Genomic DNA, 16,546 nt, shown 5'->3' on the forward strand with positions numbered 1-16,546 from the left:
TGAAAATTGGTCCAGCCACTGTGGAGAACAATTTGGAGATTTCTCAAAAATCTACAAATAGAACTACCATATGATCCAGCAGTTCCACTCCTTGGTATCTACCCAAAGGACAGAAGAATTCTTCATCGGAAAAGTGCTCGCACAACGATGTTTATTGCGGCACTGTCCACAATTGCTAAGACATGGAACCAACCCAAATGCTCCCGTATGAATGAAAAGGTTGAAAATCTGATGCACATATACTCTATGGAATACTATTCGACCATAAAAAAAAAACCCTGACTTTTGACAGAAAGTGCAAGAATACGGAAGAGTGACTGCTAAGTGAAGCAAGCCAGGCTATGAAGGACAGACACTGTATGTCCCCACTTAATATATACCGAGTGTCTGCACTCTGTGACTGAAACTGACTAAAGGTTGTACAAACACAAGCGATAGGTGTGAATGCCAAATGTGGTGTTTGTGGAGGAGTGGGGCCTAAAGAAGGACATTTGGAGGAGGGATATGGAGACAGAGCATCGACCGGATGGGGAGGTGTGGTGCTATCTGTTGAAGATATTTTGATCAACTGGACTGGGGAGAAATGTTCACATATTGAAATGTTCATTTTGTAAGCTAAACAATGTGATTGAATGTATATAAAAAAATTTTTAAATGAATAAATAAAAATTTTAAATACAACATATAAGGCCAGTTTTCTTTAAAAGACTAGAATGAGGGGCCAGCAGATGCTGTACTGGTTAAGGTTGCTGGACTTCCCCCACATGGCCAACTGCGGTTTGACTTCCAGACTTGGTGGCTTTCTGACTTTCCCTCCCTCTCTCTCTCTGTTTCTCTCTGGTGAGCATGCATGCCCTATAGCAAAATGTTAAAAAAAATAATAATTAATAAAATAAATAATTCTTTAAAAAATAAAATAACATAAATAATAATTAGTGTTCTTAGGTCACAGTGAGTATAAGGACTTACCTTCTTGTTCATAATTTGCTATATTGCAAAATTTTTCTACAATTAACATGAAAACATATGGTTTTCAATCTACATATGCATATAATTTTATTGCACCTGTTTATAGTCTTTGGCTTTATTAAGTTCTTTCTCTGATCTGTCAATGAAAAGGCTTAGCTCATTTATCTTGGTCATAAGGGACTGTTTTTCATCACAATTTTTACTGTTTGACTTCTTGATAAAGTAAAGGTCATTCTGTAAAAAAAGAAAGTATACAAAAATGTTTTATATAATAACTATATTAAATACATCTTACATTAAACATATTAAATTATACACTCTTAAATATCTATAACAATCAGATGTTTCCATCTCTCTTTTCATACTATTTCTCAATATACATGGATATTTACATAGGAGCATGTTATATGTTATCACACATTGATGTTTGGGTTTAGTTTGAGTTCAGTAATTCCAGGGAATATTATGTATGGCTCCAGTTCAACCTAGATTATTAGGTGATCATCACCTATGAAAGAAATTATCACCTGATTAGTAGATCTGGAATCAGATGGCCTTAATTATGTATCAGCCATCTGACCCTTTTGAGTTACCAACTCCTCCTCAATTTCCCTACCTCTCTGGGTTGTTGTAAGAATTAAATATGATACTGTCAAGGAGTATGTACAATGCCTGATGCACAAAAGTGCCATGTAAGTGTCAGTTATTGTTACTATTACTGCATATACAATCACATACTGCTAGAGAGAAAAATGTGGATAAGGTATAATCTACCAGATACATCAATAGATCATATATATCTAGACAGCAGTTGTCTGGTTATTATATACACCAGTTCATATCCCTTTTCTCACTCAGAACCCAGAATTAGGCTTGTGCTCTTAGTTCCTCTTAGTTTCTAAATTAAAATTTTTAAGTTAAAATTTCTCTACCTCTGCAGTTTCTTCCACTCCTTCCTCCCTCTTTCCTTCTCTACCTTTCTTACTACCTGCATTTCTCTGAAGTATCAGGACCTATGACTGAAGCAAACTAGTAAGAAAAGGAATTTTTTTCTGCATAAAGACATGATTTTATAAAATTAATTTAGTACAAAGGAATTAAAAGTGAATGTGATATTCAATCTGTACAAATTAGTTTCCATTATGTAAAACAGATGGGGTGCATGGGAGAGGACATACAGAATGGATGCTACTATTCAAAAAAGTCAACCTTCATTATGTTAACTAACTAATACTTCTTTAACATTCACTTGCATTCCTATTATTTTCTTTGTGTCTCTGTTAAAATCAGAGATGGGATAGTCAAAAGCACTAGCCAACTGTAAGTTGGAGAAAACCGTCAAGGTAGTTAAAAGGGAAGAATTATAACCATTCCCAAAAAGCAAGACAGACACCATCCAGGTCTGAGTCAAGAAACATGTTTAGATACAAACGTCACCATTTTTTTTTTTATTGATCTGTAGCATTAATATCCTAAATAACTAAAACAATGCCATTTACTGTGTATCAACTAAATGCGTTGTATTAAGGTAAACATCATTTCCAGTTCTCCCAAATGCCCTAAAATAATATTAAATATTTTGTTTTCCATTTAATAGATGAGTAAACTGGAGCTCAACAAAATTAAATAGTAGTAATGGTATAACTTTGAATTCAAAACCAATTCTAACTGAATCCAAAACATGTGTTATTTTCCACTAAGTCAAGATAACAATTAAAACATTTTTCAGACTACAAACTGCTCCAAATCAAAATTTTGTCATCTTTTAAAAAGAAAACAGAGGGTGACAGGTGACATAGTAGTTAAGGGTGCTGGACTCCTACAAAGATGGCCGGTTTGAGTCCACGAGCTGGTGGCTTGCTTTCTGACTTTCATCTCTCTTCCACACGTGCGCGCGTGTGCGTGCTCTTGCTCTCTCCATCTCTCACTCACTCTGTCCCTTTCTGGTCAAATTAAAAATAAGTAAATAAATAAATAAATAAAGTTAAATTAAAGAGAGAGAGAGAAAAGAAAGTAACAGCTCCCTTTTATCTTCTGCAGCTCTCGGAATTCAGGGCAATGCTTCTTACGTCTGCAAGAGGACACTCACCACTAGTCTTTCTAGCCATAAATAAACATTTAAATCCTGACAAGTTTTTACCCCATCCAGGTCCACATTCTCACTCTGTCACTTTTACCATCAGTTAAATTTCAGGATAGATTTCATATTATAATAAACATAAAATCCTTTTTATTTTATTTATTTATGTAAATTTGACCAGAGAGGGACAGAGAGAGAAAGAGAGAGAGTGTGTGAAAAAGCAAGTCACCAAGTAAGGACTCAAACCACAGTCAGCTATGTGGGAATCCAGCACCCTTAACTACCATGCTACCTGCTGGCCCCAAAATAAACATAAAATTTTTAAGGACAAAAGAGCATATGCAACCTTATGAGTCATGTGAAATATCATAACTAATATTTAAATAACAGTCAATGATCCATAAAATAGCAGCTTCTTTTAGATGCCATTTTAAAGATAGAGGACAATCAAGTTATTTATTATGGCAGCTAAATAATAGAAAAGTATAATTTATCAATTTCTATTAAGTTTTCGTTTGTTCATTTTTAGAGAGAGATTTTTACTACAGGGTGCGTGCACTCACCAGAGAGACAAAGTGAGAAATTACCCCCCAGGTGTGGGGACAGGATTAGAGAGAGAACCTGAGGTGTGGGGACATGGTCTGAGCAAACACCACCTATCCCTTTGGGCTTTGGCAGAACCTTGTAACTTGTCCTATCTTTGATCCTTGCTGCAGACACAGCAAAGGGTGGAAATTGCTAGGGGCGTTCCAATAGACACATCTGATGCAAGTCAAGAAATATCTTTACCCCAATTAGCAAAGTCCAATCCCTGCTCTGCATCTAAAAGGTTCTTTAGCCTTCTCTGGGTATGGAGGTGCACTCCTTGTGAAGAAGTTCTTTAGCCTTCTTCCCACACCTACAGCTAGACTTCTCTCCATTAGAAAAGAAGATAATGGGACTTTCTCTTGATGGGATTATCACCAAGAGATACACCTGGCCCAGTATGACTAAGCCCTTGTAGATTTGTTCCCTGCTTCTTACAGTCTGTAACCTAGCAACGAATCTATGAAGTGTTGTGAAATATACATGTGTAATGTCTCCTTGTACTATAAATAAACATGCCCAGTTTGTCTGGGTGGCTCAAGCAGTGGCATAAGTTGCTTGGGCTACCTAGGCTCAGGCTGCCTGTGTCCATTTCCACTCTGTCTCTTTGTCCCATTCTTTCCAATTCCCTGGTCCTCTCAAGATGAAGGGCTTCCTCTTTCTTGTCCTCTTTCTCTTCCTCACCAGCAGCTCCCTAATCATGATTCAGCTAGAGTCAAGCCCCAGGGCAGACACTGACACCCAGGGAAGATGGCCATACCACAATCCCTTCTCCAGTCTCCTCTTGGGGTTTAGGCCACACATGCACACACACTCAGGGTGACTTCGAAGTCACCAGGTCTGGTCGACCATGTGGGAGTCCAGCAATGTAACCATTACACCATCTTCTGGTCCTTTTATTAAGTTATTCTTAAGTCAAATGGACCAGGGATCAAATCTTAGCTCTCTACACACTAACTTTGGAGAGATACAAGCTACTTAATCTGTAAAACACATTAAATCCCTCCTCACAAGACATGTGTAAAGAATTGGCATGAAATGAAATAAAATACTAGAGGCATATAATATTTAGCATATAGTAAATGTTTACTGAATGATAATACTGCATTCTAATGGTCAGTATATAAAGATGAACATTTGTTAAGCCATGTGTCACCCAAAGTAGTCTTAGGAACAAGCTAACTTAAAACAATGACTAATAACTAGGCTATTCAAAGGATAAAAAGTATTTTTGTCTAAGTTACATGAAGCTTCTTGATCTGTAGTTCCAAAAGACCAAATGTAGATTTTTTCTCTTCCAAGGACTTCTTAAGTTCAACAATTTTTGCTTCAAGGGCTTGCTTTTCTTCTGAATTAATTTCTCCCTTTAACCGTGACATTCTCCGTTCTACTTGTTGAATGTAAAAATCCTGTTATAATTTTTAAAAAGTAGTAAAAAAAATAATTAAAAGTGTCTTTATAAATGTAAAAACACAGTGCATACTTTTTTATGAAACTTGTCTGAGCATAATTATTTAACAGTCTTTTTAGTCATCAAGTAATTCAGGGAAAATCCTTCTTACTCTAAGGGATGCAAGTACAAACCATCCTTCAACAATCAGGATGCTTGATAGCTACAGAGACGTGATCTCCTGAAAATATAACAAAGTCAGTGGGTGTTTATCATACTACCATGATGGAATCTCAGTAAGTCCAGTGAGTTTAGATGTTTATGGATTTTGGGAGGTACATTTTCTAATGGCTGCAAAAAGGAGAGTCACAAATTGTTAGCCATGAAAGGCTCAAATATGACCTTACAATGAATTATTTTTTAAATTATACTTTAGCATCTATAATTCTGAGAAACTAAGAATATATCGGGTAAAAAAATTAAGATGTAGAGAGGGAGGACATTAAGAAATTAACATAAATATATAAAGAGGACAAAATAAAGAAAAAAGAGAAAGTCCTTTCTTTTTTTTTTTTTTTTAGGTTTGTGTCATAGGGCATGCGTGCTCACTGGAGAGAGACAGAGAAACAGAAAGTAAGAAATCATCCCCCAGGGGAATGGTCATGCTGCAATCCCTTTTCCTCTATTCTCCTCCTGAGATTTTGGGCACATATGCCTGGCATGATTTTTAAGCTACCTGGTCCAGGACTTTAACTGTAGAGTCAGCCTTGTGGAAATCAGCACCTTAACTACAGTGCCACCTGCTGGCCGCAAGAAAATATTTTACTTTACTTAAGGGTGCCTAACTAAGAACCAATATACAATTTTTTTAAGTTTCTGAGATCCCATACTTTCTTTGGTTTTACTGTGGGTCCATTTACCCCAGATTCCTTTAAAACATGGTTCTCCTTTACTAAAGTTTTCTCTTCTCTTTTTCATTTATTTCAAATTAAGATGAAAAACTAGCTCTTAAGGCTTCTCCACCTACTACTAACCTAACTTGATATTCTACCTCAGCATCTCTCTAACCCTCCAAAACAATCCTTAGAATAATCTGTGTTTTCTTAGGACACCGGGGTATCTTGACCATCACAACTAAAACAAATCATTATGAAAGATATTGACAAGAGTAACATTTACCTGACTGTACATAATTTGTTGCTGCTTCAAGGTTTCAAAATCCAGTCTATGTAACTGACAGTTGAGATGTTTTAGAGAGGAACGGGTTCCTTCAATCTCTGATATAACAGCTTTTTCTTTCATTGTCTCAGTCTGCAACTCCTGAACTTTCTTAAACAGCACATCTTTCACTATGTTCAACTGAACTTCCACATCCTGAGAATAAGAATCATAGTGATTAATGAAATTATAATACCTTGAAAAGCTTTTTTGTATGAACATTCTCATTTATGAGTTCATAAATACAGTGAAACCACCGCCCCCCTCCCAGCATTTAAGCCTCTCTCACAATTTCAGCAAATCCCCAATATTTTTTACTCTATTGTAATAGACTAGGATAGTATTGGGTCATCAGCAAAGTCATGATTCATTTTTGCATAGAAAAGTATTTCATGACTTTTCCAATGACCCAATAATAGTTTTCTACTCTTGTATCATGCCCCTTGACCTGTCATCTTAATTTGATCCCACACTGTCTTGGCCTCAGAACTGGGTTCTCTACTGGTTTCCTCAGAAAATAAAACCCACTGGAGACATAAAATTTGGACATTAACAAAGTTTATGAAAGTCACAAGGGTGTCACAGGGAATAAACCACAGTAAGACAGGAGATAGACTCCATTACACACAGAGTAAGGATATAGCACATGATGGAGTAACCAAGTTTTCATTAGAAATCATTCACTGGAAACTGTACACAGCTTGCTAACATAAGAAACTGCTTGTATGAAGGACACAGCTTACAGTACTGAGTAACTTAGCTATAATTTGCAGCACCAATGTTATGGCCCTTGTGGCTCAAAGGCACAAGACAAAGAATGCAGATCCGTAAGGTCAGTTAGCCCCACAGAAAACTTTAGCAATAAACTACTTCAATTATCAATTTTCAAAAGGAAACAAAGAATACTATGTCATAAACAATTCTTAACTATTTTTTAAGCCTACTTCCTTATTAGAAAGCCAGCTCTTGCTCAGACTGCTAGATAAAAATCCCCAAGTCAGCAACCCATTTGGGACTTCTCCCTGCTTGCGAGCTTGTCTTTCTCTCAATAAACTCTGCTTCACTATCTACTCCTGTTGTCTGTTTCCCTAATTCTCCATGAGCATGAAACTAGAACTTCATGGCCCTGAATCTAGCACAGGCACTGGGTCCATGCCCCCAGATATCCCATGTAAATATCACCCACACTCTCTCCTTCTTTTGGGCACTATCCAGCAGAAATCAAGTATACTTTTTTTAATATTATTTTCTTGGTTAAGTTTATTTTTTAAAATTTTCTTTTTATTTCAATTTATTTTACACATTCAATCCCATGTTACTTAGGTTACAAAGAGAATATTCCAACATGTGTTCATTTCTCACCAGTCCAGTTGACAATACTATAAAGTTATCATCAATAAATAATAATCCATTTCTTTGTCCCATAAATGCCTTGCCTCTCTATTTTTCTTGTTAACATCCTCCTTCAGACTCTACTCCTTCACCTGCCCTCTTCCCACACTGTATCTGATATTCACAACCATTTACTAAGTTTCTATAACCATTATTTATTCACTTTCTGCTATAGAGTATGGACATTCAGTATATACTAAATGGAGACATGCAATCTCTTTCCTTCATAGCCTGGCTTGCTTCATTCAACAGTAAATCTTCCATATTCATCCATTTTCTGTCAAAAGCCAGTATCTTATTACTTTTTTATGGCTGAGTTGTATTCCATAGAGTACATATGCCATACTTTTCAATACATTCATCTGTTTGTAGGCATTTGGGTTGGTTCCATGTCTTAGCAATTGTGAATAATGCTGCAATAAACATCAATGTGCAAGCACTTTTCCAATTAAGAATTCTTCTGTCCTTTGGATAGATACTCAGGAGTGGGATTGCTGGATCACATGGTAGTTCTATTTGTAGATCTTTGAGGAATCTCCAAATTGTTCTCCATGGTGGCTGGACCAATTTACATTCCTACCAGTAGTGTAGGAGAATTCCCCTTTCACCACACCCCCATCAGTACTTATCATTTTACTTTTAAACCATCAGTTCTCTGGGGGGGTTAGGGGAAGAATCTGATTTCCATGGTATACATACTCCCAATATGGCCCATTTCAAGGTACTAACAGATTCTACTAAATGCAGAGTTGGGAGGAGAGATACAGATGCAGACCATTATGTAGTATGTCCAACATACAGATGAAATAAATGTAAGTAATCTTAGGTAACCTTAAGGACATAGACAATAATAAGATAATTTTGAAGTGATTATTACTCTTGTTTTAAATATAATTTATTTAATTACAGTTAAGTCTATAGAATTTTTTTTTAAATGAGAGGAGGGAGGTGGGGTTTTTTGACAGGGTCTTACTATTGTGATTCTCCAGACCCTGCCTTCCAGTTAGCTAGGATTATAGGCACACATCACCATACCTGGCCTATTTAGATTGGTCTGGGAACTCAACATGGGCCTCCCATGTGGCCCTAGCATCACACAACAGCATCCTACTGCTTATGCCAGTATGACTAAGTCTTATAAAATTTAATTTTTAACAGTAGCTATATTTAGCAGCCAACTTACAAAGTTCCTGATAATGTAACCACTGGCTCCAGCATACTATTGGCACAACTTGTCACTCACACTTCGCTTCCAATCGGCTTTCCCACCGTGTGCAGTCCTCTCAGTAATAGAAACAAGTCCCCCCTTCCTCTTGCTTTTCTCTCAGATGACAGATCTGCCATGACTTCTAGGTTTTTCATAACCAATGTATTCTAAGCTTCAAAGAGATCTACTATACGAAGCTCAATTGAAAGTAATCATTTTTAAATGTTAAAATAATTTTCCTGTGTTCCTAAGCCCCCATACATATATTTCCCTTTGGCAGCCAATGAACTTCCATATGAAACAAAAGAAATCTGTGACTGGTACATTTAAATCTTCAAACAAGAAATATAATCTGATACTGAGTACATTTTTTTCATATAATATACAATTTACAATGGGTTTAAGGACATCTCAAAGATTGCCTGACAGAGTTTTAAAGTCAGTATCTCTGAAAAAGATGATTGGGCTTTTATCAAAACAAGCAAAACCCAAAAGCAACAAAAACCAAGATTATGAACCCAGACCTGCTGGAATATGATCAGTACACCTGCTGTCAAACTTTTCATTTCTGTGTGTATATGTGTGTAACTCAACTAATTTCCTTTACAATGTCAGAAGTTTTCAGTTCTCTGATAAGAGGAGTCTATTCCACATAAATTTTATAGTTTTTTTCAGGTTTCTGGTTAAGTTCTAACACTGTCCATCTCATGAACTGTAGAAAATCATGCTCTTGGGGGCAAAATGGCTGGCCCTCAGTGAGGCTCTGTCAAGGGTTGAAAAGTAGTTTGTCTAAAAGCAGATTTTAAAAGCAATTTATCTTCAAAGAAACTTTTTTTTTGGTACCACCTAAGAAACATCTTGATATACCATGGCAGTAGCAGCAATAAAATGTGTGAAATCAAAGACAGCTATCTTGAAACATTTGCTTCCAACGCAAAATGTACCTTTGTATCATGTTTGTCATAAATTTATGTATTCTTTTCTTCTAAATGACTATAATTGCAAAGTTGATCTTGCTTTAACATTTGATGGCAGGATAATACCATGCTACTACCCATCTGTGGACATTCAATATGAACACACAAAACCTGTCCCTAGACCAAATCCTGTGCAGAATAACGAAGAAACACATGCTCAAGTGCTAAAAAACAGAATAGAAGAAAAAGGTAAACATCTTGAGCAAGGACCCATGATAGAACAACTTGGCAAAACATTGGTATCCTGATGGAGAGCACTATAGACATTGTAAAAGAGAGAACACTGACTTCTCAGAGGAATCATAGAAATGTGCCTCATATGTCATTTGAGAAAATTGAATGTGGTGTATTCACTAATATGAAATAAAATAATAACAATAAAATTTTTAAATATATTTTGAAAAAAGAAAGTCATGCTCTTAAGCAGGGGGAAAAAACTATTTTTTAACAATGTTGTCCCACATAGATTCAAATATCACTCAAGTCAAGATTGCTGCATGACTTCATTACTCAGGAATTTTTCAATACACAGAGAAAGAATAAGTGGAGCCATATTTGATAGAAGCCTCATAAAATGCTGAAGATCTTTGCCACCATCTTTAGCTACCCCTTCTCTCTGCCCTCCAAAAAAGAATAAGAACAAGTATTTTCTACAGTATCAGGTCATACTTATAGGTCACTTTGAAGTTTTCAAAGAAGAAATGATGAACCAGCTTTTTTCAGTTCCTCAGAATTGGCTTTGTGCCAGACCTGTGGCATAGTGGTTAAAGAAGCTAAATCCCACACGGCCAACCATTTAAATCTCTGTTTGGTGGTTTAAGAAACATGCCAGGTATGTATGTGTGTGTGTCCAAAATTCTAACAGGATGGAGAGATAGAAGAGAAGAGATTGAAGTATGACCATGCCCCACTGGAGGATGCCTTTTCTCCCTCTTTCTCTGTCTCTCTGATGAGCACACATAGGCATGGAAAGTAATGGAATTCCATTTATGAGGCAGAGTAAAAGGGCTGCCTTTAAAACAAAGACATCAAAATTAAATGTTGATAGTTGGGCAGATGGAGAATTAATAATTTTAAGAGGTTGAGAAAATCTTTAGAACAATACATAGAGACTCAAAACTATTAGGTCGTCAGGAAAGTCATGACCTATATTTGTTTTTTGTTTTTTTTTTTTTTTGGAAAGGTTTTTTGACAGGTTTTTGTTTTTTTGCTATAGGGCATATACACTCGCCAGACAGACAGAGACAGACAGACAGAAAGCGAGAACCCCCCCAGGAGGGATGGCCATGCCGCAATCCCTTCTCCTCCGTTCTCCTCTTGGGATCTTGGGCACACATGCACACGCACACGGTGTGAGTTTTAAGCCACCAGGTCCAGGATGCGAACCGCAGTCGGCTACATGGGAGTCCAGTGACATAGCCATTATGCTAATTGCTGCTCCCTCTGTTTTTCTATGCAAAAATGTGTCATGACTTTCCAGATGACCCAAAGATTATAACTGTGATTATACTAAAAAGCAGAGCCTCATACAAAACCTCCTAGTCATCTGATCCCATGAGTCTAATTAATATACTTCAGGTAAATTTGCTATATTATTTTAAAAACTAAAACTACACTTTACCTTTACACTTTTTTCCTCCTCCTTTAGCCTATCTTCCAGATTGGTAGCTTTCTCTTCTACCGACATGGTTTTCTCAGTTATCTGCTTTAAATCTTTTTTTATGACCTCATTATGGTTTTTCATTTTGTGTAACCTAAAGAGGGTTTATGAGAAAATGATAGAAAATCTGACTAAATTACATTTAATGCAAACAAAGAATAGTTTATCCTAAGATTTACATAATTTAAAAGTTTCTGTTGCTTCTTATTACCTCTATATACTTAATAGGACATAAAAATATATATTTTTTTTTGGGGGGGGGGGGGTTTTTGCTATAGGGCGCGTGCACTCACCAGAAAGACAGAGAGATATATATAGAGAGAAACTGAGAAATCACCCCTTAGGGGGGATGGCCACGCCACAATCCCTTCTCCATTCTCCTCTCAGGATCTTGGGCACGTACTCACATGCGCCCAGTCACCGAGTCCAGGACTCGAACTGAAGTCGACTATATGGGAGTCCAGTGACATAGCCATTACACCAACAGCCAACTCTCAGATTCTTATTTTTTTTTTTTTATGTTTAAAAATATAGTAGTTGTGTCAGTCAGTTGCATGGTGGCTAAAGCACCTGGATCCCACATGGCCAACTTTGCAGTTTGAGTCCCAAACCTGGTAGCCTGAAAAACATGCTAGGCACCTGTGCATGCATGCTCAAAACCTCAAAAGGAGGAAAAAATGGAGAAGACATGATTGTGATATAACCATCCCCCATGGGGGATGCTTTCTCACTCTCCCCCCTCTCTTGTCTCTGCCATCTCTCTCCACCCTCTAACAAATTTAAATATATATATTTTATATACATATTATATATATATATATACAAGTATGTATATATAAATACATACATGTATATATGTATGTATAAGAGATACACATATATGATGTAGGATATAAGAGATACATAAGATATATAAGAGATACACACATATTATGTACATATATTAGGTTAAAGGGAAAGTCATGATGTATTTTTCTATGTTTTTCTATGCAAAAATGTGTCATGACTTTTACATAGTAGCTTATGTGTTATCGTCGACAAATAATTATTAAGGTAATATCCTTGATTAAACCAATATACAGTGTATTCTGGATGAAAAATTTCATTTTGTATACTGTGATGATATACAGTGAATGAATATAAATAAATAAATTTAAAATAAAGTAATAATAAATAAAATATAGTAGCTATAATTCTGCAATTATTAAATCAAAAATAATCTTAAATACTTAATAATTTTCTAGAAGTAGTAAAAAAATCTTAAATATACTTAAATAGCTTTTTCTTACCTTGCTGTTTCTTCATGAATATCCTTCTTTATTTTGGAAATATGTTTTCTCAAAGCTTCTAGATCACTGGAAGTTCTATTCACAGTGGCTTTTAAAGAATCCAGCTATTTATTAGTTAATAGAAATATTTATTTACATTAGCGCTTATAAATTAATTGCATTTATGAAAAGTTCTACTCTTTCCACTCTTAAGGTTTTTTTTAAGTGTTTAGAGATGGAATTTTATTTTAAAATTAGAACATACGGTGAATGTGCTAACTCGCATCAGACCTTTTGTATTTCTGGTTTTGTTTTGTCTCTAGAATCATGTCTTACCACTGTCAGGTATCTTCTGCTTCCAGCCAGCCCCTCGTACAATTTCTGACTTATAACATCTATATGGCATCAATCTCTTTCTCTGATCCTCTCCTCTCTCTTTCTGGAATATTCTAACAGTAACTCCCTACTGAGATTTCCTTCCTACCATCCAACATGTGTCCTCCTGTTCAGCCTCTTTCATAACTGTATCATATACTGGAGGCATCTGGGACTCTTTGGCTTTTCTTCACAATCTCAGTTCTTTTAGCTTGTTCTTTTAGATTTTACATTTTATTTATTTATTTTCATACATTTAATCACTGCCTAGCTTGTTCTATTAAACTGTCAAAATAGTCATGATGCATTTTCTGTTTTTCCATGCAAAAATGTATCATGACTTTCATGATAACCCAATAATATGATTAACCCAAATTGCCAGAATTATATATCTGGACAGGTTGTTGCTATATTAATTTTATTTGCTGAACACAGAATATGGTAGTTTTAGTTCTAATCCACTTTAAGTTCTAACCTATATCACAACTATAAAAGTTGTAACCATATCTATAATTAATATATATTAACATATTACCTTACTGGTCCTAAGTGACTTCGTTGCACAAAACTGGCAAATTATAGAAACTCATATATGTGCATTTAAAATAAATGCAGAAATGTCCAGTATCACTAGATCTGCTCACAAAGAACACACCTCAAAATCAAGGTAAATTAATGCATAAGTACTAATGGAAATCATAAGAAGGTTAGTTGAACTTAGAAAATCTCAAGAGATTCTAATACATCATCCTCCTAACTAGTGACACACATTTTACTATTAATCTAAGATGCTAAAACAAAAAAATCTAAGACATGAATTTTCTTCCACATTAAGAACCTTTGCAAAAACTCTTAAAGACTCCACCAAAAAATACTTAACAGGGCCAATAGGTGGCATGGTGGTTAAGGCACTGCACTCCCACATGGATGACTGCAGTTTAAATCCCAGACCTAGCAGCTTGCTTGCTAGCTTTCTCTCTCTCTCTCTCTCTGTGAGTAAATATGCATGACCTGTAGCAAATTAAAATATAGTACCAATGATAAATAAAATTATATAAATAACTCCTTAATGCTATAACTAATAAATTCTGTACAGTTGTAGGATACAAAATTAACATACAAAAGCCAATTGTGTTTCTATACTAACAATGAACTATCTGGAAAGCAAATCAAGAAAACAATCCCACTTACATTAATATTAAAAAGAAAATACTTAGGAATAAATTTAACTAAGGAGGTAAAGATCTGTACAATGGAAACTACAAAACATGAATAACTATAGAGGACACAAACAAATGAGAAGATATTCTATGCTCATGTATTAGAATAATTAATACTGTTAAAATGTTTATTCTAGGGGCCAGTGGGTGGTATGGTGGTTAAGGTGGTGGAGTCTCACATGGCTGACTGCAGTTTGAGTTCCAGACCTGGCAACTTGATAATCACACCAGGTATGTGTGTATGGCCTGCCTCACTGGTAGGGAGGGGGAAGGAGAGATTTCTCACTTTTCCTCTAACTGTCCCTCTCTGTCTCTCTTGTGAGCACATGCGCAATGGGAGGGAGGGGTGTTCATTCTACCACAGTGATCTACAAACACAATACCATCCCTATCATTTTCCAATGTCATTTTTCACAGAAACAGAAAAACAATCCTAAAATTCAAATAAAACAACAAAAGCTAAAGCAATCTTGAGCAAGAAGCACAAAGCTGAAGACATTATACTTCCTGATTTCAAAATATATCACAAAACTGTAGTAATTAAAACAATATGGTACTGGCATAAAAAAAATATAAAACAAAAAATCAAGTCACACATGTCCAGTCAACTTATTTTCCATAAAGAGGCCAAGAATATAGAGGGAAAATACTCATCAATAAATGGTGTTGGGGAAACTTAATTTCTTTTTCACTTGCATTATATACAAAAATCCATTAAAAATAGATTAAAACTTTAGTGTAATACCGACACCATAAAATTCCTAGAAGAAAACATAGAGGGAAGGCTCTTCGACATTGGTCTTTACGATTTTTATTTATTTATTTTCTTTTTTGGTTTAACACCAAAATCACAAGCAGCAAGTGCAAAAAATCAAACAAACAAGTGGGACTACATTAAGCTAAAAAGTTTCTGTACAGCAAAGGAGATAAATCAACAAAATAAAAAGGTAATGGGAGAAAATATTTGTAAATCTGATAATTCTAAAATACACAAAGCGCTCATTAAAAAATAAATAAACTAAATAATTTGGTTTTAAAAAGAGCAAGAAACTGAATAAACACTTTCCTCAAGAAGACACTGAAATAACGAACAGATATGAGAAAAGATGTTCAACATTGTTAATCAGGGAAATCAAAACCACAATGTGATATCACCTCACATTTAAGATCACAATTGTCAAAAAGGCAAAGAAAAAATAATAACAACAACAAGTGTTGATAAGGAAATCATTGTACACCATTGATGGTGATGAAAATTGCTAATCATTTTGGAAACAGTATGGTTTTCTCAGAAAATTAAAAATAGAACGACATAGGATCCAGCAATCCAATTTCTGGATATATATACAAAATAAATTAAATCAGTATATCAAAGAGATATATGCACTCCTGTGTTTATTGCTGCATTTTCTTTCTTCCTTTGGATTATTTTATTAAACTTTATTTATTATTATTATCATTATTATTTTCCAGTTTGATCAGAGAGAGACAAAGAGAGAGAGAGGAAGTGAGAAAGCAAGCCACCAGGTCCGAGACTTGAACCGTGGTTCAGCTATTTGGGAGTCCAGCGCCTTTAACCACCATGCCACTTGCTGGCCCCCTATTGCTGCATTTTCTGCAAAAGTCAAGATAGGGGAAAAACTTAAGTGTTCATCAACAGATGAATGGATAAGGGAAATGTGCCGTGCGTGTGTGTGTGTGTGAGAGAGAGAGAGAGAAAAGTGGAAGGAAATTCTGCTATTTACAATGACATGGATACTCTTTTTTTGGAGAGATTTTTTTCACTATAGGGCGCGTGCGCTCGCTAGACAGAGTCATAGAGACAGAAAGCGAGAAATCCCCCCCCTGGGGGGGATGGTCATGCCGCAATCCCTCCTCCTCCATTCTCCTCTCGGGATCTTGGGCATGCACGCACACGCACCCGGCGTGAGTTTTAAGCCGCCGGGTCTGGGACGCGAACCGCGGTCGACTACGTGGGAGTCCAGCGACATAGCCATTATGCTAACTGCTGGTTCCCATGACATGGATACTCTTGAGGGCATTGTGCTAAGTAAAATAAGTTAAATAATGCATGATCTCACATTTATGTGAAATCTAAAAAAAAAAAAAAAAAGTCAACACTTACTTTAACAGAGAGTAGAATGGGGGAACGGCCTGGCCGGCGCCCCCCCACTCCAGGGGGCGCGCCACGTGGCCGGGTGGGGC

General features: G+C 36.0%; 1 protein-coding gene across 1 annotated transcript in view; it reads right to left on the minus strand.

Annotated features, from left to right (window-relative positions):
- The window catches only part of CCDC39 (coiled-coil domain 39 molecular ruler complex subunit), a gene marked incomplete in the record, with an annotated part of 137,186 nt that overhangs the window by 75,074 nt on the left and 45,566 nt on the right, over positions 1–16,546 (minus strand). The window contains 5 exon segments of the mRNA XM_014587416.2: positions 1,066–1,203; positions 4,879–5,043; positions 6,204–6,398; positions 11,440–11,572; positions 12,768–12,871. Coding sequence (XP_014442902.1) covers positions 1,066–1,203; positions 4,879–5,043; positions 6,204–6,398; positions 11,440–11,572; positions 12,768–12,871 — 735 coding nt within the window.

This window comes from Tupaia chinensis, unplaced genomic scaffold (genome assembly GCF_000334495.1).
Source record: "Tupaia chinensis unplaced genomic scaffold, TupChi_1.0 Scaffold000212_1, whole genome shotgun sequence".
Taxonomy (NCBI): domain Eukaryota; kingdom Metazoa; phylum Chordata; class Mammalia; order Scandentia; family Tupaiidae; genus Tupaia; species Tupaia belangeri.